This window comes from Telmatherina bonti (assembly GCF_933228915.1).
Source record: "Telmatherina bonti genome assembly, chromosome: 17".
In the NCBI taxonomy this organism is placed as follows: domain Eukaryota; kingdom Metazoa; phylum Chordata; class Actinopteri; order Atheriniformes; family Telmatherinidae; genus Telmatherina; species Telmatherina bonti.
Genome location: NC_136615.1, coordinates 7,324,973 through 7,348,939, shown reverse-complemented (window position 1 = coordinate 7,348,939; position 23,967 = coordinate 7,324,973). Strand labels below are relative to the sequence as shown.

The 23,967-nt window shown below is 46.2% G+C and overlaps 1 protein-coding gene across 1 annotated transcript in view; it reads right to left on the bottom strand.

The window, feature by feature from the left end:
• The window catches only part of ttc28 (tetratricopeptide repeat domain 28), a 147,055-nt gene that overhangs the window by 22,885 nt on the left and 100,203 nt on the right, over positions 1–23,967 (bottom strand). The window contains exons 7-18 of the mRNA XM_079257231.1: positions 23,671–23,859; positions 23,492–23,588; positions 9,113–9,309; positions 8,886–9,039; positions 8,623–8,794; positions 8,373–8,541; positions 8,125–8,285; positions 6,169–6,657; positions 5,130–5,322; positions 4,944–5,024; positions 2,422–2,674; positions 168–277 (exon numbers count right to left, since the gene is read on the bottom strand). Of these exons, the coding sequence (XP_079113357.1) occupies positions 168–277; positions 2,422–2,674; positions 4,944–5,024; positions 5,130–5,322; positions 6,169–6,657; positions 8,125–8,285; positions 8,373–8,541; positions 8,623–8,794; positions 8,886–9,039; positions 9,113–9,309; positions 23,492–23,588; positions 23,671–23,859 (2,265 nt within the window). The remainder of the gene's footprint in view (positions 1–167; positions 278–2,421; positions 2,675–4,943; positions 5,025–5,129; positions 5,323–6,168; positions 6,658–8,124; positions 8,286–8,372; positions 8,542–8,622; positions 8,795–8,885; positions 9,040–9,112; positions 9,310–23,491; positions 23,589–23,670; positions 23,860–23,967) is intronic.

The following is a 23,967-nucleotide window of genomic DNA, read 5'->3' as shown; positions in this document are numbered from 1 at the left end:
TTACTTTGGAAAATGACTGAACTTATAATAAGATGAAGTGACTTATTTTCTGTTTTCTCATGTGTAATAAACAACAGTGGATAAATAATAAAGAAAATCAGGTGGAAAAAGAAGAAGATGTGTGTATCCTAAGAGGATTAACTGTGTGTTTCCATGCACGCACACACCTGATGCTGCGCCTCCTCCAGGTTCCCGCCGGCCCACAGAGAGAGGCCGAGGCGATGGCGAATCTTGGCTTCATCTACTCTGCGGCCCAACTGCTCTGCCAGACGCAGACCTGAGAGGAAACACGGAGGAAATCAAAGATGTTTCTTCTGTTTTCTTGTTCCAGTCAGCTGATTTTAACTCAAAGTTCGTGGATTCTCTCAGGTTTGTTTTATCTGCGCAGAGGCGAAGGCGCAGGCAGTGGAGGCAGCTTGTGTTTAGCTCTCATTAGACTCAGATTGAGCCGAATCTCATCAAATATCATGTTTTCATTCACGCCTCTCTGCCTGTTCGCCTCTGTGATGTTCTGCATCTGCGTTTCGGATGGGGAGGTTAATTGGAGGCATGAATCTGAATATTTCTGCAGCGTCTTCACCTCGAGCTGGAGCCTCGTTCCTCACTGCTTGTTGAGTTAATGATCAATTTAAATCCAGATGATCTGAGACTTTAGAGACACACGTGTTTTAAGCATCTGTGCAAACCAGGATGTATGTATCTCAGAAAGATGGACGGAGCCTCCAGCAGTTAAAAGTGAAGCCTATGTGGAAGTGCATAAAACTGCAGTTCCCCCTTCATCCACTAGGGGCTGCAAAACGGGGCGAAATTTTAAAGACCAACTTCACAGCAGGAATAAACATGTTTACAGCAGAAATAAACATGTTTACAGCAGAAATAAATATGTTTACAGCCTGGTTCAAAAATCCATTTTAGGTTTAATAGGTCAGGTTTACCTTCATGACAACTGTGGGGGGAGTGAATTTTTTTCTAACTCGCCCATTTGAAATAATTTAATGTTGAAGTCCTTTTGATTGACAGGTACCCAATCTCCCACTTCAAGTAATAAGAACGTAGAACAACCGCGGTTTTTAGCCGGTTAACAACGTGACTTAGCTTTAGCTTAGGAACCGCCCACCAAGCTTCAATTCAGCTCTTCAGAAACCTACGGGTGACATCACGAAGGCTCTGCCCATCTTTTTATACACAGTCTATGAGTCTGTTGCAGTGTTCCTGCATCCAGGAAGCTGCTTTAATATGTTAGAGAGGAAGTGAAACCAAACATTGTTGTTGACAACAAGCTGCCCGAGGGAAATCCAGGCCAAGAGATGATACTTTATTTGCCTGCATCAGACACATTACTAACTTTCATTCTCATTCTGAGGCATCCAACTCTTAAAGATGACGGTCATGTGCCGATCAAAGTCTGTCTGAGTGTTTCCTCCAGATGACTGCAGGGGTAAATGTGACTCATTTCTAACTCAGCCTTCATCAGAAGTTTGTAGCATTGTTTCTATGCTACATGTTGGCATTGTTTCTATGCTACATGTTGGCATTGTTTCTGTGCTACAAGTTGGCATTGTTTCTATGCTACATGTTGGCATTGTTTCTATGCTACATGTTGGCATTGTTTCTATGCTACATGTTGGCATTGTTTCTGTGCTACAAGTTGGCATTGTTTCTGTGCTACAAGTTGGCATTGCTGCTATGCTACATGTTGGCATTGTTTCTGTGCTACAAGTTGGCATTGCTGCTATGCTACATGTTGGCATTGTTTCTATGCTACATGTTGGCATTGTTTCTGTGCTACAAGTTGGCATTGCTGCTATGCTACATGTTGGCATTGTTTCTATGCTACATGTTGGCATTGTTTCTGTGCTACAAGTTGGCATTGTTTCTGTGCTACAAGTTGGCATTGCTGCTATGCTACATGTTGGCATTGTTTCTATGCTACATGTTGGCATTGTTTCTGTGCTACATGTTGGCATTGTTTCTGTGCTACAAGTTGGCATTGCTGCTATGCTACATGTTGGCATTGTTTCTATGCTACATGTTGGCATTGTTTCTGTGCTACAAGTTGGCATTGCTGCTATGCTACATGTTGGCATTGTTTCTATGCTACATGTTGGCATTGTTTCTGTGCTACAAGTTGGCATTGTTTCTATGCTACATGTTGGCATTGTTTCTATGCTACATGTTGGCATTGTTTCTATGCTACATGTTGGCATTGCTGCTATGCTACATGTTGGCATTGCTGCTATGCTACATGTTGGCATTGCTGCTATGCTACATGCTAGCATTGCTTCTATGCTACATGTTGGCATTGCTCAGGCCACTACTCAGGCCTTTATACAATTCATTGTGTTTGTAAAAGAAAATGTAATTTAGATGTGTGACAACATCCCAAACTAAAGACCCAGCCTGTCAAAAGACCCATCTTACCCTCCTGCAGGTACATCACCGCCTGGGCGTAGTTCTGCAGTGCATGGTGTGTCCTTCCAAGGCTCCCATAAGCCAGAGTTTTAGCCGTCAGATCGTTGGTCTGTGCCGCCACGCTCAGGTGTTGCTCCTGGAAGACCACAGCTCGCTCGTAGTTTCCCAGAGCTTCGTAGGTCAGTCCCAGGTTTCCGTAGGCTCGACCCTGACTCCTCACACATCCCGTCTGCTCTGCGATGTCCAGCGCCCTCTGGTGCCACTGCAGCAGAAGAGCTTCATCACTCTACATTCGTCTTCAACGGCTAAACATTTTATAACGTGTCCATTTGATTATTTTTTGGTGCAAATTCAGCTTCCAGGGCTGATGGAGTCCGGCAACCCTGTTGCTTGATCGAGATCAGGGGACCAATTCAGAACAAGTTGACTGCTGCTAGCCCTGAGCTAACAGGCGCTAACTGCAGCTGAATGCATATTCATCAGAGCTAGATGGTCTGGGCGACCACTGGGACAAGGCTCCTTGCTTAGTGGGAGCTTCTAGGTAAATTATTCTTGTAGCCTGCAAACTTCTCATTTCATGGCTGGCAGAGACAGGTCAGGGTTCAGATCAACATATTCATACATCCCAGTTTGCCGAGTGATTGAAATGGAGTCATTTCTATACAAAAAACCCCCAAAAACTTCAAATTATAGAGCACAGATTAATTTTTGGGAATTAATAACTACAATGATATCCTGGAGGCTTTCAAGGTTAAATCAAGCCAAGAAATCCTTTACTGGTTTTGTTAAACATTAAAACTCCAAGACATTTTTTTTTTCGATTTCTGCCATTTAAAAAAACAAATAAAAACTACAAGTACCAGATGAATAATTTTAACCACAGTCATCCATACAGACGTGATGTGTTCAGTCTCACCTGTCAGATTCTGAGGCTAAAATGATGTCAAATGAATGGATGAATAGATAAAGCAGCATAAAGAGCAACCAGAAGTTTGTAGAAATAACACACATAGATCAGCAGTGACTAGGCTTTTTCTCATCTGCACATCATTCTCTCACATCTGAAACACACAACACACACTGTCTCCATGTTTCCACACATCTTCCTGCTACTATCTACCTGCTCTCCTCACTGCAGCACCTCCACCTCAGCTGCATCCCAAACGTCTTCCTGGCTTTATTCCAGCCGTAGAGGATCATTATTTTCCTGCTTTTCTCATCACTTGTTGATCTTTGGCTGCTCCTGATTGGACGTTACCGTCAGTTTAAGCTCTCTGATTGGTGGACAGTCTGACAGGAAGTGTCTTCATCATCATGTCCAGGTGAAAATAGAGGTCTCTTAGCAACATGTTAGGGCTGGGCGATTAATCGGATTTTAATCTCGGTACGATCTGGGTTTTCAACGATGATAACAATAAAAGGGTGTGATTATTTTTCTCTCTGCAGTTTCCTCTCCTGCTGTCTTCAGCTGCTAATCGAGCGTCTCTGGCGTTGCAGCGCTGTGCTGTAAACTCCTCCCACAGCCGCTTTGCTTTCATTCAGACACTGTTGCCAACTTGGAGACTTTCTCACTAAATCTGGAGACGTTTTTTGTTAAAAGCGACAAATCTAGCAGCTTTTACTGGAGTTATTAGAGACTTTTCTGGTGTTTTGGCGACTGACTTGAAGGCACATATTGTTCTGCAGTTACTGTAAGGAAGGAGCAGCGGGAGCCTCTCCCGTCCTAAAGCACTCCCAGGCGGCCAGTCTCAGTCGGCTCCGGCTGCAGGTCAATGTAGAATAACTGCAGTAGGTTGTGGAAGTTCACCTAAACATAGTTTATACCATTGTCAGTGACAACTGGCTGCATTATTTTCCTATACATAGTTAAACACTGTAACATCCCTCCGTTACGGGTCGTTACCATAGCAACGCGTTAACCAGCTGGTTCAGATCAGCCGTCTTTTAACAGGTGAATGAGAGAAACGCGTTGTAGCCTGACAGCGGTTGTTTGGTATAAAACGTACATCCAGGCCAACGTAAATGTTTCCTATATAAGCGGTAAAAGTGGATTAAATAACTCAGAACCGTACATTAGACGGTTATAATGCACGACACGGAGTCTAGAACACCACGACGCGCAGCGTTGTTTATAAATACTGGATAATTGTGTTAAATAATCGAGATCTCAGTTTCAGTCAAAATAATTGTGATTATAATTTTCGTCATAATCGAGCAGACCTACAACATGGTAGTCACAATGATGAAGATGTGACAAATATTGGTGGATTTACCATCTAGAGTCTCTGAATAAACACTACAAGTTGTGTCTGGATTGTAAACCTCCTGGACGGATAGAAACGCTGGAAAACCTCAGCTGAAGGATCACATGACCATCACAGTTACACACTATACTCCTGAGAAGCTGTTGACAATATAAGCGATAGCATTCTGGTCTGAGTGTTGAACTTGCAATCGTAGCATTCTGAGGAGAATATTGAAAGTAAATCAGACTCCTCCTTTAAAAGACGGTATTATGAATCTTCTCAAACCTGTAAAGCTGTCTCGTAGTCTGCCATCAGCTGATAAACGCCTCCGAGCGCATCGCTTGCCTCTGCCTCCAGAGATTTATCCTGTCGGTGAAAGGAGATTTCTTGTCATTTTCTCTGCACAACGTGCGCCCACATTCTCCCAGTCACAGATGAGAAGTTTCCAGTTTTATTCAGGTAAAACCTTACCGCTGCTGAGCGAGCAATGCCCAGCTGGTGCTCCAGACAGGACAGGGCCTGCTCGTAGTTGCCCAGCTGGCTATGCAGGGTACCCAGTTCCCCATAAGCCTGAGCCTTACCCCCTCCTTCTCCACCAAGCTCGTGCGCAACCACCAACCTCTTCTCAAAGCACACAAGCGCTTGCTGGAGGTTTCCCATGGACCTGCAGACAGACAGAGACAAACGAGGGACTCTTTCAAACACACCTGTATGGATTAGTAAAGCAGCACGTCTGATCATCACCAGATATGGAACAAGTTTTCCAGAAATGCTGCAGATTCTGAACAGAAATATCCGCTACAGATGTGTCAGAATTCAGGCCCTTTTCAGATACTTCCGGACATGACCACAGGTCATATTCAGAGATCATATATGACAAAAATCAGACACAATATTCGTCCTCATGCAGTATGTAATGTCCATATATCACCAGATATGAAACATGTCTCAATATGCAGCAGAAATGGTTCGGATTCTTCCGATATTTAGGGAAATATCCCCTACAGGTGTGTCAGGATTCCTGCCCTTTTCATGCAGTGAGTTGGTTGATTTTAGCTAAATGTTTCTGGTTTGTGTCCTCTCGGGCTCAAAGATGAATCATCGACAATATCAAAGAGTTTGTTGAGATAAATCTGTGACTTTTCTCTTCTCATTTACATCTCAGCCACATTCCAGAGAGAAACAGCAGAGCACAAAACCTCAACAAGACAGAGTTGAGTTTTCATCACACTCTTAAAACAAACATCTGACCAGCCAATCACACGGCAGCATGTAGACGTGGTGACGACGTCTTGCTGAAGTTCAAACTGAGCATCTCATTGGTTGAATTTCATAGAATTTTTATTTGACATTACTTTAGTCAGATTAAAGTTATTTCTTTGACTGACGGGAACCAACGGTTTTGTATATAAACGCAGCTTTCAAGCTATCATTTCTGTTTCAGATGCCTTTTTCGTTCAAATGTTGCTAAACTTTTCTAACACGCAACAACAAGGTGTTTTCTTCCTACCTGTGAGCATGACCGAGCCCTCTGTAGGCTTTCTCTTGGTCCTGGACGTGGCTGAGACTCTGAGCCACCGTCAGGTACTTCTCGTTGTACTGGATGGCTTCTTCATAGTCTCCCAGAGCGTCGTAGCAGTCTGCCAGGTTCCCGTAAGCCCTGCCCCTGTCCAGCAGGCCCTCGCTTCCACTCAGCTGCTGCAGCATGGCCAGCTGCTGCTCAAAATATCCAATCGCTTCCTCAAAAACCCCCATGTTCATCTTGGTGATGCCCATGTTTCCGTGGACCTGGGCTTCCAGAGAGGCGTCCCTGAGCCCCTGCGCCAGGCCCAGCTGGGTCTCGTAGCACTGGAAGGTCGTAGCGTAGTCTCCCAGGGCCATGTGGACCGCCGCCAGGTGACCGAGGGCCCGGCACTCCCCCTGCTGATCACCTAAATCCTTTCGGACGGTCAGCTCCTGGCTGTGGAAGGACAAGGCTGAGTCCAGCTGGCGAAGCAGCCTAAGTGGAGGAGAAGGTAAGGAAACACCATTTGATACGGTTTTATTTGACTTTATTGTCGAACATACTCCATGAGGATTAGAACATGGAGCTTAGAAATGGTATCTATTGGAAATTCATTCATTCTCTAAACCGCTTCGTCCGATAAAGGGCCATGGGGAAGCTGGAGCCTATCCCAGCAGTCTTTGGGTGAAAGGCAGGGTACACCCTGGACAGCTCGCCAATCTATCGCAGGGACACCCTGAGACAAACAACCACACATGCTCACACACGCTGCTATGGGCAATTTTAGAGTAACCAGACAACCTAACATGCATGTCTTTGGATGGTGGGAGGAAGCCGGAGAACCTGGAGAGAACCCACGCTTTCACAGGAATATGAAAACTCCACACAGATAGGCCACTGTCCAAACCTCGCCCCAGCTGAGAAACGAACCAGCAACCTTCTTGCTGTGAGACCACAGTGCTAACCACTATGCCACAGAGCAGCCCACTATTGGAAATATTGAGCTAAATGTAAAAATATCTGCTAAGTGATGTGCAACAGACTGTCAATGGAAGCAAAGTGTGAACCATAAGCGCGAGCAGGCAGTGGACCAAACCATTTAATTTGATTTTTTTTTACTTTTACTTATTTTTCAATGTGCAGTGTTTCATTTTAAATTGTGCAGTGTTGTTTGTTGCTTTACTGTTCAGCACTTTGGGCAGCTGCTGCTGTAGAAATGTTCTATATAAATAAACTTGAACTTGAACATTCACAGGCCTGTGAAGGGGGGGTCTAAATATTTCACAGCTTTAAAATGCACTTTTGTACATGTTACATTTTAACTTCTGTATAATACGGTTGGTGCTTTGTTTACAGTCAGTATCTTCGCATGAAATCCTTAAGAACCTTTCGCAGCTGTGCAGTTGTGACTGAAGGACCACAGCAGGGACGTCAAACTCCGGTCCTTCAGGCTGACGTCGTGCAGGTTTTAGTTGTTTCCCTCCTCTAACGCGCCTGACTTAAAATAATGGGTGTTTGTGTCAAACTTGAGAACAAGCTGTTGGAGCAGGGAAACAATGTGTATTTATTATTACACCTAAAAACAATGAATACAGGCCATCTACAGGCGAGATGCAGTTACTGCGCTTCTTGTAATTGGCTGCTTTTTATGGAAGAGGTACTTTTTTTGGCACAACACCGTCTCCCAGTTCCTACTTCACTTCCTGTCCTGCGGTTTTAGATGCAGAAGTAAAATTCTTACAGGATCTACTCCACAAGCCCAAATAATGTATTTATAACTGTGTTTTTATTCAGTTCCTACAATATTTCTCTACATCCCGAGTTAAGAAGGGCTCTAACCTGCAACATGCTCTTTAAGCTGTCTAGCTGGATCCAATCTACAAGCAAGATGTTTCCGACATGTATGAGACCCCCCATGTTTCTCCAAATGTTTCTGGAGAACAAATGAACCCATTTTATTACCTGTGAACTGATCCGAGAGCCGTGTAGGCATCCGCCTCCATCTTCTGATCGCTTGCTTTCTGAGCGAGGGTTAACTGCTGCTGGTAAAACCTCACAGCTCCAGGGAGATCACCCCGACACACACACACATCCCCGAGGTTCCCAAAGGCTCTGAAAACCGCCTGCTGACCGATATAAACACATCACAGCTAGTTAGCAAAGACAAAGACTCCCCAGCTCGCTGAGTGGAAACAGCTTTAAGAGGCGACCTGTGAGTTATCCAGGGCTTGTGCCAGAGACAGCAGGTATCTCTGACACTCCTCTGCTTTGCTGTACTCTCCCAGGGCTTTGTGGGCCAGACCGAGGTTACAGTAGGCTTTGGCTTGGGCTAACTTGTCCTGGAGGTCTTTCGCCAAGGCTAAATCCTGCTCATAATATCTGGGAAGCAGAAAAAACTATAAAAATGAGCCCTTTTTTATTCATAATATCAATGTAAAGTAAAAGCAATAAGACTTGCACCTGATGGCGTCTCTGTACTGTCCCAGGCAGTAGTGAGCGTAGCCGAGGTTGTGGCAAACTTTTCCCTCCCCCTCCAGGTCCTGCAGGCCTGGAGCCAAAGCCAGGTACTGCTGGTAGTACGGCAACGCCTGAGAATATTCTCCTCGCCAGCTGTGGAAGTTTCCCAGGTTTGCTGCAGAAGAAAAGACCAGGAGAGGCTATAAAACCATTCATGAGTCCTTTCATTAGAAAATATGAGCGCATCTCTCTGTGGCAGGGCTTGCCTAAGGCTCTCGCTTCGCTTTGAGAGTCCCGGAGCTCTCGTGCGATGGTCAGGTGGTGAAGGTAGTGCTGCAGAGCTCGGTCATGAGCGCCCAGCGCCTGATAGGCCACGGCGAGGTTGCCATGCGTGGAGGCCTGTGATGGACGGTCGTTCACCTGAAGCACAAAGAGACGTTAAAGCTCTGTTTTCCCACAGAGTGTCAGGACAGTGAAGTGTGCAGGAATTCACCTCCAGAGAGATCTGCAGCTCTTGGCGGTGGTACCGCACCGCCTGGTCGTGGATGCCCAATGCGTGGTAGGCGTTGCCCATGTTACCGTAGGCCCTCCCCAGGGCGGCGTAGTCCCCCAGCTCCTGAGCCAAGGAAAGATGGGCCTTGTGGAGCTTCAGAGCTGCTTCATATTCCCTCTTCATCTGATGAATGATGCCTACGGAAAAGAAAAAAGCTGGTTTATTGACCAATTAACCTCCGTGGTACCGGACGTCCTGTGGGCAAAACATGAAAAATGCACATGTATGTTCCCATTTAACACGTTATATGCTTATTTCTGACCTATAGCCAAAGGAAGCCAGACTGTCCTCCAGAAGCAGATGATAATACAACAAAAACGTTACATCAGCAAACGTCCAGTAAAAGTTGCTCCATGTCTTATCCATAAAAACCAGTTTTAGGTAAAAACTGTAGGATTTTAAGAAGATAAACTTCTGAAAACTTAAAGATTGTCTGAAAAACCTGCAGATATTTAACATATTATAAAGCAGATTTTGGTTAATTTGTTTTAGGACCTCGTCCCATAACTCCCAACACATCTCTGTTATGGGCAAATTGCAGTCCCCTCCTCGTCCACTAGGGGCTCTAGGAGGAAGTCAATCCCCATCAACTCCCGTGTTAAAATATGTAAACTCATCCGTTGAGATTTTATTTCATTTTGACATGCGGCATAATTACGGGCGTGGAACAACCGGCAGCAAGACAGAGGAGTAAAGCACAACAACGATTTTTCGCGGGCTAACAGCGCGGTTTAGCCTGTCTACCTCCGTTAGCTGGTTAGCTTTCGTTATCGCTGGGTTAGCTAAGTTAGCTCTTAGCTACAGGCAGCTCGAAGCTTTGGTGTCAATCATCCCCACCTCCATGCTCACAGCCCCCCCTCTCGGGTCCACCTCTTCGCACATTTTTGTATTTTCCCAGTGACGACACGTGTGATGCTGCCAACATGACGATGATGGGAACCACCCAATGAGCTTCGATTCATCTTGAGAAACCTACAGGTGACATCATGGCGGCTTCGCCCATCTTTTCTATCCAGCGTGTGGTTGCAGGATTTAATTATAACTCTGTGCTCACTGAAGACCTCTTTTGGGGGCCAGGAAGCCCAAAGCAGTAGGTGGTTTTTACGACAGTACGAAACCCGGTCTGGGTGTGAATATGTGGGGGTTTCTGGCGTTTTCATAACAAATTATTTAAAGGACGAATCTGTTGGTATCATCATAATTTTCTCTGAATAAACCTGTTTCCATTAAGATTGGAGCTGCTCAGTTATCTTTCACTTTGTGATAAATAAAGATTTCAGGTATGATCCTTCAGTTCTGCGGCTGAAATGGATCCACGCTGGGATTCTTTAATGTTTAAAGCCAGCGTCAGAGAAGCAGACTTGTTATTTCCACATTAAAGAGTGGATTGAACCAAATGAATAGAGAAACAAAGAATTTGACAGGATCTGCAGACAGCTGTTGAGCAGCAGGACGAGATGAGAAGTCTGTTAGCTAAGTTTTCCTTTTACATCGTTAGAGGAAAACAAATTCATCAGAGACGAGCAGAGCGGTTTTAAAACCTTAACATGTAGATTTAATCAGGTCAAATCGCTGAATCTCTGATCTAAATTCCACATCTCAGCTGGATAATTTATCCAACACAGCGAACATCAAACTGGGATTCCTGCGCACATGGGAGGCGATAAACATGGTAACGTCCCGTGTGCAGAAACACAGGGTGAAAAAATTCTCAGTGAATAATTTAAAAGCTACAGTGAAGAGAAACTTAATAAAACCAGCTGCTGCATCTTTTCAGACTTCAGTAAAGCAGAGATCTGAGTCTCTGTCCTGGGAGACGGGAAAACCAGAGTCCTGATGGCCAACCCAGAAGCTTCTTCTTCTCTGTCAGCAACAAAGGACAAGAGAAGCAGCATGCTATCAGTTTAGCTGGTTGGGAATGAGTCTTTGCTTCTAGCGAATTCATTCTGAGAGGTCGGGTGTGGAGTCGCTGATCAGTAGGAGCTCCTTGCTTTGGTTTGCCTCCGAGTTGTCTTCCCTTTGGAGGTTTATTTGTGCTTGTCTCAGTGGGAAGAGATCCCAGGACTCACTGGAGGGCTTCAAGATCCCTTCTGGTCTTGGAAAAAAGTCAACATGATCTGTAAATGAAACATTTGGCATGTCGTTCTTGTGTCATGAAGACATGGAATCGGACAGACGGGAGCAGGAACAGTGGGGGTGTCGAGACGCCAGATGGAAGAGGTCACGTGTAATTTTCATGTCAGACTGTACAGAAAAGCGAACACTGTGGCATAAACTGTGGGTGATCAGGCTGTCGGCCCTTGTGCGTCTGATCCCTTCTGATTATTCCTCCCAGCATCGTATTTCTGTTGTTGTTTCAGTTGTTTTACGTTGTAAACATCGTCACAGCTCCCAGAGTTCAGCGTGAGAAACGTTGAAGGAGTTGTTATCGTTTAAAATGTGTTTTTAAACTTGCTCAATACAATCAGATGAACACAAATCAGCATTTTGGATTAATAAAACTTTATTTTATGGCTGTTTTATAACAATGTCAGCTCAGCACAGCCCTGTATGAAAGAGACACATTGCCAAAATTTGAGTGATTTTGTTCCTGCATCAGCAGAGCAGCAAGATTATTTCTTTAAATGTTTGTGGAAATGCAGAAAAGGAGCCTTTTAGTTTGGTGTCAATTTGGTTGATGTGCCTTAAAAGTAGAAATAGAGGCAAAAGCAAACCAGTTAAATAAATCTCAGCTGGTTTGATGCTAAAATGCCCTGTGAGAACTTATACTGTATTGTAATCTGTATAAAAACTGCATATACAGGCTTGCTTCGCTAACTTGTATTAAAGAAATCCTCAAACCCACAGAGGCTTCCAGATTGTTTACACCTTTTAGTATGACCCACCTGAGCATAGGGGAACGAAAGGAGGCCAAAAACAACTATATCGGCTTACTGAGTCCCTGACGAGTGGGAATATTTGAAGCACCAAACATCTATATAAGATGTTAACTTATGAACACAAGAGAGATGGAGGAAAGCTCCTTTCCTCATTTATTGGCTCACTTTGTTAGGAAGACGTCTCTGGCTCCATTACTACATTCAGGACTCAGAATGGTTTGGGTTGAGGGAAGGATGGACTGGGAGATCTAGAGGAGGATCATCTGTCACCACGACAGACCAATGCAGTGGTCTGTCGTGGTGAAGAAGGAGCTGAGCTGCAAGCAAAGCTCTTAAATTTTATTGGCTGAAATGAGTTTTCTCCCCATCCTGGAGGGATTCAGAGTGGAGTCGCTGGTCCTCCACATCCAGAGGAGATGGATCAGGCATCTGGTCAGGATGCCTCCTGGACGCCTCCCTGATGAGGTGATCCAGGAACGTCTCAGTAGCAGGAGATTTTAGGAAAGATTCAGGAGACACTACATCTCTCTGTTGGTCCGGGAATGCCTCGGAAGAACTGGAAGAAGTGATCAGGGAGACGGAAGTCTCAGTTTCCCACGTAGGCTGCTGCCCCACAACCCAACCTGAGATAAACATCTGGATGGATGGATGGATAAGATGATAGATGGATGGATGGATGGACAGAGGGACTGATGGAGGGATGGATCGACAGATAGATGGATGGCTCATGGATGGATGGATAGACGGAGGGATGGAGAAATGCATTAATGGATGGATGAATGGATGGACAGATGAACGGATGGATGGATGAACAGAGGAATTGATGGATGGATAAGATGATGGACGATTGGATGGATAGAGAGATGGATGGCTGAATGGATAGACGGAGGGATGGACGGCGGAATGCATTAATGGATGGATGGATGGATGGACAGATGGATGGATGGATGGATTGACACAAGGATGGATGGATGGATGGATGGATAAGATGATGGACGAATGGATGGATGGATAGATGGATGGATGGATGGATGGATGGATGGATTGACACAAGGATGGATAGATGGATGGATGGATGGATGGATGAACGGATGGATGGATGGATGGATGGATTGACACAAGGATGGATGGATGGATGGATGGATGGATGGATTGACACAAGGATGGATGGATGGATGGATGAACGGATGGATGGATGATAGCTGGATGGATGGATGGATAAGATGATGGACGAATGGATGGATGGATGGATGGATGGATGGATGGATGGATAGATGGATGGATGGATGGATTGACACAAGGATGGATGGATGGATGGATGGATGGATGAACGGATGGATGGATGATAGCTGGATGGATGGATGGATAAGATGATGGACGAATGGATGGATGGATGGATGAACGGATGGATGGATGGATGGATGGATTGACACAAGGATGGATGGATGGATGGATGGATGGATGGATGAACGGATGGATGGATGATAGCTGGATGGATGGATGGATAAGATGATGGACGAATGGATGGATGGATGGATGGATGGATGGTTCCCCTGAACTTCTTCTGCATTTCCTGATGTGTTTTATTTGGCAGCTTCTGCATCATTTTCTTCTTGTTCCTCTTCTTCTTCTCTGGTCTGTTCCTTTCTCTGGTTGTGCATCAGCTTTACAGCTCAACACTGCCCCCCCATGTCCGGTTGTTTAACTGCGTTTCTATGTCAACTGACGGTTTGCAAAGCTCCTTGAAAACGGATCAAGCTGTCCGTCCATTTGTGTATCCCTTTCCTGCATCCAGCATCAACAAGCCTGAACACTAAAACTAAGATGGTTGCCAATAATAACACTGTACGCAGCTCTGAAGGGAAAAGACGGTCCAACTCAGTACAACTCGCAAGGCAGACACGATAAAATAGGCGATGACTGTCGATCTGCTGTTGGTGCTGCGTCTGCAGGACATAAACACTTGTATTGGTTGAAATGTTTGCAGATAAATACAAATAATCATCAGACAGAACAACAAAAAGAAGTATTTTCCTCAGACCTTTCATTAAACCGTTTCACACACTACGCTGATATGAAGTCAATATTTCATCACAGAAGATCGTCAGCTGCGCGACTTCTCATCAACATCACCCAGAAAATTCACAAAAGCAATCAATGGTCATTTCATTCAGCGCACTCAGTCTGAAGTAAAGTCAGAGCACTTCACTACAAACCTGATCAATTAAAACTGAGCTCCAAACAGCAAAAGCCAAATGAAGGCTGAAAAAAACTAATTAATTACAATCAAGTTTCCTTTAATTGGAATTTTCTGTTCGCACTCAGTCGGAGTGGTTCACAGACTCCAAGACTTTAAATATGCATGAAGCAAGAAGTGGAAACTACATGTTATAAACATCGAACGTGAACATGTCAGAGAGCTGCTGAGGTGTAAAAAACACCCAGACAGCCACGACTCTGGACTCGCAGTCTTCATCTGTACATAGCAAGCGGGGTTACGTGAGGAAGAGGAGGAGGAGGCTGCTGACAAGGCCAGGGAGGCCTCGTCCGTCGGGGGTCTTGCTCTAAGAGGATTACAGCGAAGCCTGCAGAGCTGGCAGGAAGAGCTAGAGTTACACACCTCCTAAACTCTGCAATCACAGGTGTGAGCGCACAGCGAGCGTCCCTCACGGCGACAAGCCACGCTGGAGCGGGGTGCGAAGTCGCAGCGATGGCTGTGGGATTCCCCGCCGTGGAGGAGGATTAGAGGTGTGGAAAATTAGCTGAGATCTGATGAGCGAGCGCTCAGCTGAGGCAACTCGGAGAGATTAGAGCAGGAGAGCGTTGATCTATGCTCCTCTACAGACAGATGGAAAAACACATCAACATCATGAAACCGCCGTCTTTTTCTGCCGTTTGGTTCAATCTGACCGCAGACGGCTGTGGGAAACAGAAAGAGAAGCCTCCAGCAGTTAAAACGCTCCATCCTTCCTCCCAACAACCAAAACACGAAGAAAACACTCCGTTTCTCCTTCAGGTGGTCAAAGACATGACTCCAAATGCATGCAGGTCTGGAAGTCTAAATATTTAGCTGATGTAAACACGCTGAGGAGAATTTAGTCAAATGAAGAACCATCTTCAACATTTACTGGCATACAAGACCAGAAATGGTGCTTGAAACTGAACCCACATTGTTATGTGATAGTTTGCAGTGATAAATCCCTTCTGACTGGTCCAGTTCTGACCGACCATGACCAGAAAACTAAATCGTTTCTAAATACAAAAACTCAAGAGGCAGAGATGTACATAACAAACGACTTGTGGTTCCTCTCTCCTGCTGCCGCTTCGTGCAGCTCAGTATGCAAGACTGGAGAGTCAATGAGATGAGAATGATCCCCATGAGAATCTCCCGTTCCACCTAATCATAATGAGAATCTCCCGTTCCACCTCATCATCATGAGAATCTCCCGTTCCACCTCATCACCATGAGAATCTCCCGTTCCACCTCATCATGATGAGAATCTCCCGTTCCACCTCATCACCATGAGAATCTCCCGTTTCACCTCATCACCATGAGAATCTCCCGTTTCACCACATCATCATGAGAATCTCCCGTTCCACCTCATCACCATGAGAATCTCCCGTTCCACCTCATCACCATGAGAATCTCCCGTTTCACCACATCATCATGAGAATCTCCCGTTCCACCTCATCACCATGAGAATCTCCCGTTCCACCTCATCACCATGAGAATCTCCCGTTCCACCTCATCATGATGAGAATCTCCCGTTCCACCTCATCACCATGAGAATCTCCCGTTCCACCTCATCACCATGAGAATCTCCCGTTCCACCTCATCATCATGAGAATCTCCCGTTCCACCTCATCATGATGAGAATCTCCCGTTCCACCTCATCACCATGAGAATCTCCTGTTCCACCTCATCACCATGAGAATCTCCCGTTCCACCTCATCACCATGAGAATCTCCTGTTCCACCTCATCACCATGAGAATCTCCCGTTCCACCTCATCACCATGAGAATCTCCCGTTCCACCTCATCATCATGAGAATCTCCCGTTCCACCTCATCACCATGAGAATCTCCCGTTCCACCTCATCATGATGAGAATCTCCCGTTCCACCTCATCACCATGAGAATCTCCCGTTCCACCTCATCATCATGAGAATCTCCCGTTCCACCTCATCATCATGAGAATCTCCCGTTCCACCACATCACCATGAGAATCTCCCGTTCCACCTCATCACCATGAGAATCTCCCGTTCCACCTCATCATCATGAGAATCTCCTGTTCCACCATCATGATGAGAATCTCCCGTTCCACCTCATCATCATGAGAATCTCCCGTTCCACCTCATCACCATGAGAATCTCCCGTTCCACCTCATCATCATGAGAATCTCCTGTTCCACCATCATGATGAGAATCTCCTGTTCCACCTCATCACCATGAGAATCTCCCGTTCCACCTCATCACCATGAGAATCTCCCGTTCCACCTCATCATGATGAGAATCTCTCGTTCCACCTCATCACCATGAGAATCTCCCGTTCCACCTCATCACCATGAGAATCTCCCGTTCCACCTCATCACCATGAGAATCTCCCGTTCCACCTCATCACCATGAGAATCTCATGTTCCACCTCATGATGAGAATCTCCTGTTCCACCTCATCATGATGAGAATCTCCCGTTCCACCTCATCATGATGAGAATCTCCCGTTCCACCTCATCACCATTAGAATCTCCTGTTCCACCTCATCACCATGAGAATCTCCCGTTCCACCTCATCATGATGAGAATCTCCCGTTCCACCTCATCACCATGAGAATCTCCCGTTCCACCTCATCATCATGAGAATCTCCTGTTCCACCATCATGATGAGAATCTCCCGTTCCACCTCATCACCATGAGAATCTCCTGTTCCACCTCATCACCATGAGAATCTCCCGTTCCACCTCATCACCATGAGAATCTCCCGTTCCACCTCATCACCATGAGAATCTCCCGTTCCACCTCATCACCATGAGAATCTCCCGTTCCACCTCATCACCATGAGAATCTCCCGTTCCACCTCATCACCATGAGAATCTCCCGTTCCACCTCATCATGATGAGAATCTCCCGTTCCACCTCATCACCATGAGAATCTCCCGTTCCACCTCATCACCATGAGAATCTCCCGTTCCACCTCATCACCATGAGAATCTCCCGTTCCACCTCATCACCATGAGAATCTCCCGTTCCACCTCATCACCATGAGAATCTCCCGTTCCACCTCATCACCATGAGAATCTCCCGTTCCACCTCATCACCATGAGAATCTCCCGTTCCATCACATCATGATGAGAATCTCCCGTTCCACCTCATCACCATGAGAATCTCCCGTTCCACCTCATCACCATGAGAATCTCCCGTTCCACCACATCGTGATGAGAATCTCCCGTTCCACCTCATCACCATGAGAATCTCCCGTTCCACCTCATCACCATGAGAATCTCCCGTTCCACCTCATCACCATGAGAATCTCCCGTTCCACCACATCATGATGAGAATCTCCCGTTCCACCTCATCACCATGAGAATCTCCCGTTCCACCTCATCACCATGAGAATCTCCCGTTCCACCACATCATGATGAGAATCTCCCGTTCCACCTCATCATCATGAGAATCTCCCGTTCCACCTCATCACCATGAGAATCTCCCATTCCACCTCATCACCATGAGAATCTCCCGTTCCACCACATCGTGATGAGAATCTCCCGTTCCACCACATCACCATGAGAATCTCCCGTTCCACCTCATCACCATGAGAATCTCCCATTCCACCTCATCACCATGAGAATCTCCCGTTCCACCACATCATGATGAGAATCTCCCGTTCCACCTCATCATCATGAGAATCTCCCGTTCCACCTCATCACCATGAGAATCTCCCGTTCCACCTCATCACCATGAGAATCTCCCGTTCCACCTCATCAACATGAGAATCTCCCGTTCCACCTCATCACCATGAGAATCTCCCGTTCCACCTCATCACCATGAGAATCTCCCGTTCCACCTCATCACCATGAGAATCTCCCGTTCCACCTCATCATCATGAGAATCTCCCGTTCCACCTCATCATCATGAGAATCTCCCGTTCCACCTCATCATCATGAGAATCTCCCGTTCCACCTCATCACCATGAGAATCTCCCGTTCCACCTCATCACCATGAGAATCTCCCGTTCCACCTCATCACCATGAGAATCTCCCGTTCCACCTCATCACCATGAGAATCTCCCGTTCCACCTCATCATGATGAGAATCTCCCGTTCCACCTCGTCCCAAAGCTGCTCTGCTGGATGTAGATCTGGTGACTGTGGAGCCGTTGGAGGACAGTGAACTCATCGTCATGGTGGAGATGATGTGAGCTTTGTGACATGGTGCATCATCCTGCTGGAAGTTTCCATCAGAAGATGCTACACTGTGCTCAGAAAGGGATGGACATGGTCAGCAGCAGGACTCAGGTTGGCCGTTAAACTATGTCATGTATGTGTTGATCCTGACGGCAGGATGGATCCATGTTGTCATGATGTTTCCAGCAGATTCTGATCCTACCATGTGAATGTGGAGCTGAACTGGAGACTCATCAGACCAGCAACGTTTCTCCATCTTCTATTGTCCAGTTCTGGTGAGTCTGTGTGAATTGTAGCCTCAGTTTCCTGTTCTTACTGACAGGAGGGAACCCGCTGTGGTCTTCTGCTGCTGGAGACCATCTGCTTCCAGGCTGGACGGGTTCAGAGACGATGTTCTGCAGATCTTGACATATCTGACATCAACAAGACATTCTGGTCCAGACAGCTGCTGCTTTCTGGAGCATTTTGAGGAAAAAGTAACTAAATGAGGGAAATACAGGTCTAAGAAACTGATCTGCTGTCAGTGATTAAGATTTAAACAGGAGCATCACAAACCACCGAGGAGTTCCTGCGGCCAGCGAGACGGCGCCCTAGTTGGGATATTTTTGGACTCAGAGATGGCGGCTATGCACAATACAGTGAAGTGTAATGTGGCCAAATTTAGGTTGGCGATGCCTGCCTTTATATCAGAAAAGAAAAGAGGTCAGGAGAGAGGAAACAAATCAGAGGAGAGCAGGGAAGGAAGTACGGAGGGGGGGACAGGAGGAAACAAAACCAAGTGGAGGGTTGTCAAGTCAGCAGCCGGAGAACCATAATCATCCATAAATGATGACCTGAATCATTGATCTGAACCACAAATCGGTGCTCGTCTGTCAGGAGAGCGTCAGCGACTTCAGCCGCAGCCTGTTAGTCGCACATCAAAGCTGCCTCTCATCCAGCGCCATGAGGGGGAAGCGTTCCTTTAACTCACTTCACACAGAAAATAATGTCACTTTCTGGTGACGACGGCGCTGAAATGGAGGCGAGAGGAAACGGCACAAAGCCGAGATCGATGCCGGGTCTTTCTAATCTGTAGCATAGGGAGTTGAGAGGGACTGAAGACGTTCCCATGGCGACTGTGATGGAGGTCGATGTTTAGACTCCGCCGCCGTGAGGGGTCCAATCAGATCACCCTCCTGTCGAGGGTGTAGAACAGCCGACTGTGGCACCGAGGAGGCGGTGATGAAGCCTCAGACACTCCCTTAGACTGGAGCTGCTGGATCATGTCAGCACAACCAGAACCAGAACTGGACTCACCAGTTTGGTTCTCAGGATTCTAACGGCAGAATCACAAAGAAGGTCGGAAATCTGATCCAAAGCTCCGGACCTGGACTGGAAACCAGCTCTTCTCCCCCCCTTCAGGGTCTAGACCTCCAGTCAGGTCTGGCCTGGTGACCCTGATCCATCCCTGTAGTCCTGTCCCATCATGCACTGGGAGACGTCCCGTCATGCACTGGGAGACGTCCCGTCATGCACTGGGAGACGTCCCGTCATGCACTGGGAGACGTCCCGTCATGCACTGGGAGACGTCCCGTCATGCACTGGGAGACGTCCCGTCATGCACATGGACATACAAGGACATTTCTGTACCTATAGGTACATTTTAAAGAAATGTTCTCTCAAAAGTACAATACTGGTCTTTAAGAGACCAGAAGCACCTTCAGAGTACGAAAAAGGGTTCAAAGTGACATAAAGTACAAATTTGTACCATTTCGACCATAAGGGTACCTGCAGCATTGAAAAATGTAATGTTAATGGCTGTAATGTTACAAACTAGAGCAGAGTTGAGTGATGACAGTAGTACTACTTAACAGTCATTTACTACACCAGACAATGAAGGTCAGATGCTGCAAACTAAGTGTATGGCTGGTCAGTATTTTGAGTTTTTGAAGGTTATTTCTAGATTAAAGATAAGATAATATTGCTAAGTGGAATGGACCAGGCCTAATGCTGTGGAAACATAAAAAACATAACTTGATAAGGTGAGGTTGAACTTGATAAGGTACAAAAATAGACCAGAACTGAAGGGTACAGAAATGTCTCTCTAAAGAGTACACCCCCAGCGACAAGCATTTGTACCTTTTTAGGCACAAGCTGGTACCTCTATTTTTGAGTGTGTACACTGGGAAACATCCCATCATGCACTAGGAGACGTCCCATGATGCACTGGGCTCCTCCCTGCTCTCTACTTCCATGTAGAAACATCTGATGTTGTTTATTAGCGTTTCTTTTCTTCTTTCTCAGCAGGATCCTGGATCAGAGTTCTGCTGCTGGTTCCCCCTCTTTCCCTTCCTCCTGGAAGATGGACCTCCTTCCTGGTTCTGGTCCTGATGGAGGTTTTCCTTCCTGGTTCTGGTCCTGATGGAGGTTTTCCTTCCTGGTTCTGGTCCTGATGGAGGTTTTCCTTCCTGGTTCTGGTCCTGATGGAGGTTTTCCTTCCTGGTTCTGGTCCTGATGGAGGTTTTCCTCCCTGGTTCTGGTCCTGATGGAGGTTTTCCTTCCTGGTTCTGGTCCTGATGGAGGTTTTCCTTCCTGGTTCTGGTCCTGATGGAGGTTTTCCTTCCTGGTTCTGGTCCTGATGGAGGTTTTCCTCCCTGGTTCTGGTCCTGATGGAAGTTTTCCTTCCTAGTTCTGGTCCTGATGGAGGTTTTCCTTCCTGGTTCTGGTCCTGATGGAGGTTTTCCTCCCTGGTTCTGGTCCTGATGGAGGTTTTCCTTCCTGGTTCTGGTCCTGATGGAGGTTTTCCTTCCTGGTTCTGGTCCTGATGGAGGTTTTCCTTCCTGGTTCTGGTCCTGATGGAGGTTTTCTTTCCTGGTTCTGGTCCTGATGGAGGTTTTCCTTCCTGGTTCTGGTCCTGATGGAGGTTTTCCTTCCTGGTTCTGGTCCTGATGGAGGTTTTCCTTCCTGCTTCTGGTCCTGATGGAGGTTTTCCTTCCTGGTTCTGGTCCTGATGGAGGTTTTCCTTCCTGGTTCTGGTCCTGATGGAGGTTTTCCTTCCTGGTTCTGGTCCTGATGGAGGTTTTCCTCCCTGGTTCTGGTCCTGATGGAAGTTTTCCTTCCTAGTTCTGGTCCTGATGGAGGTTTTCCTTCCTGGTTCTGGTCCTGATGGAAGTTTTCCTTCCTGGTTCTGGTCCTGATGGAGGTTTTCCTCCCTGGTTCTGGTCCTGATGGAGGTTTTCCTTCCTGGTTCTGAAAATATTGGATCCAATCCGCTGGTTTCCTTTTCAGGTCTACAGTTTTTTCTTGGACTATTATGGATCATTTTATTGATCTGGTTTCGTCTGATTATAAACGGACGTAAATAAATTGGATGGTATTGGAGAGATGACTTTGTCATGAATTGATACAGAACGAATAAAACTTAAATTAAAAGGAAGCGTGTTTGTGGTCTAAAACCAGCTGACAACACCAAACCTTTTTGGTTCATTTTATTTTTTTTTTATTTCATTTTAATAAACTGAAGCAAACCGACTGAGAGGAGAAAATAAAACAGATTGAATCGGGTTGAAGGAATCCTGCCTGTCGGAGCTGAACACACACACACACAGAGTGGCGAGGTGTCCACTCAGCGTTGGAGTCGGGTTCACTACCTCTCAGATATCACTGCGGCCGCAGAAACCAGAACCTCCTTAATAAAACATGAGTGTTGATTGTCCAGAGAGGCGCTGCTGCCGTCATGTGATAGGAGCTCTTAGTCTCCATGAGGTGATCGCATCATCTAAAGTCTACCGAACCTGCTCTCCAAGCTGTTGCAGCCTCAAAATGTACAAACCTGCTGCTAATTCAGATTCACAGACGCCTCATCAGTGAAGTTACTGCTTCAGACCGAGTTGTCCAGGACAGGACAACTCAGGTCTGAACTCAGGACAAGAGCCCAGGCGGTCTACTGAGTCCTGGTGGCGACAGCAGCGACTGAGTGGGTCAATGTCAACAAGAGAACAGCGAAATGAGACGATACAGGCTGCTGCATGTCAGAGCTTTCCATCAGGTGGCTTCTTTACCTGATCATATAAATGGAAAACAGCATCACAGTCCACTCCTTAACGTAAAAACGCACCGATCTGACGTGTGAAATTATGTTTGGAAACCAGACATTTGGTTCCAGCAGTCAGATTTAACAAGGAAAGAGGCAGTTTTCTGTGTTTCCATTTCAGCAAATCAACCTGGAATCAACAGGAAATGAGTTCACATGAATATGTGAGACTGTAGGTGTGTTTCCATGACGACTAGAACTGCGCAAGAACTAAATATCGCAATAAAAAACGCTTAAGGAAACATCTGCATTTAAAAATAAAGTCTCAGATATTGTTAACAGATTTTTACGCTCTCATGAGGAGGTTTTTCAGACGTTTCGATGTAGAAATAAATCGCGAAATTGTGATGGAAAAATTTTTTCGCATTTATGTGTCCTCGGATGTGACGTGGCGACATCATGACGTGAAGATGACGCGGTGTGGAACAAACAACAGCAAATTTCAGAGTTTTAGAAAAGAAAATGAGGAAGAAAAGCTTCGAAAAGCCGCAGCAAATTCTCCGCGGCTAGTAGAAAACCGCAAACTAACGCTACGTGGCTGCTTTGCATAAACCTCAAGTCTTTGAGGCTAATGTGCTAAACACTGTTCAATGGAAACACCCGCAAATTGTACTCGTTGTTTCTTCAGGTCCGATGTAAGACTGAAAGATACAGAAGATCATTCCTGCCAGCAGCCATCAGCCTCCGGAACAAGACCTCCTCTAGTTAATTATTATTATATACTACAATATTGAATTTCCCTTTGGGGATTAATAAAATATTTTTCATTTCATCTCAGCTCTCAAAATGTACAAATTTCGCTTTTATTTTGAAAATATACAGGAAACGCAGCTAGAGTTATATTAAGGCAGGGGGGCCCATGTTCAGTCCTTCTGACCCACCAACCTGCAGGTTTCAGATGCAACCCTGGTTCAATCCTACAAGCATCACCCAACATTAGTGCTGCAGGAGAGTCCATGTCAAGCGGCCTTACCCAGGTTAGACGAGGCTCGGCCCTGTGCCGCTCTGTCCTGCAGCTCCTGAGCGATCTCCAGCTGGTTCTGGTGGTACTGAAGCGCCCGCTCCAAGTCCTGGGTCGTAGCACAAAATGACAACTTCTTCATCACATCACAATCCCTGAATGAGGACGTCTTTAAATGGGTTTAAACCGACCTGCATGCATCGAGCAGCGTGCCCCAGACCTGCGAACGCCCTCATTTCGATGGCTCTGTCTGCCAGCTCCTGCGCCAGCTCCAGCACCTTCATGTGGTACGATATGGCCTTGTCAAAGTCTCGCTGGGAATGGTAGGCGCTGCCCAGGTTGCTGTACGCTCGCGCCTCCTCTCGCCGGTTCTCCAGAGTCTGTCAGAGACGATCAACATGTGTCCCAGTCATAACTGAACAAAAACATGCTGGTATTTACGTAGTAAAACAGACATTTAGACTGATTAAAGTTTAATCAGCAACATT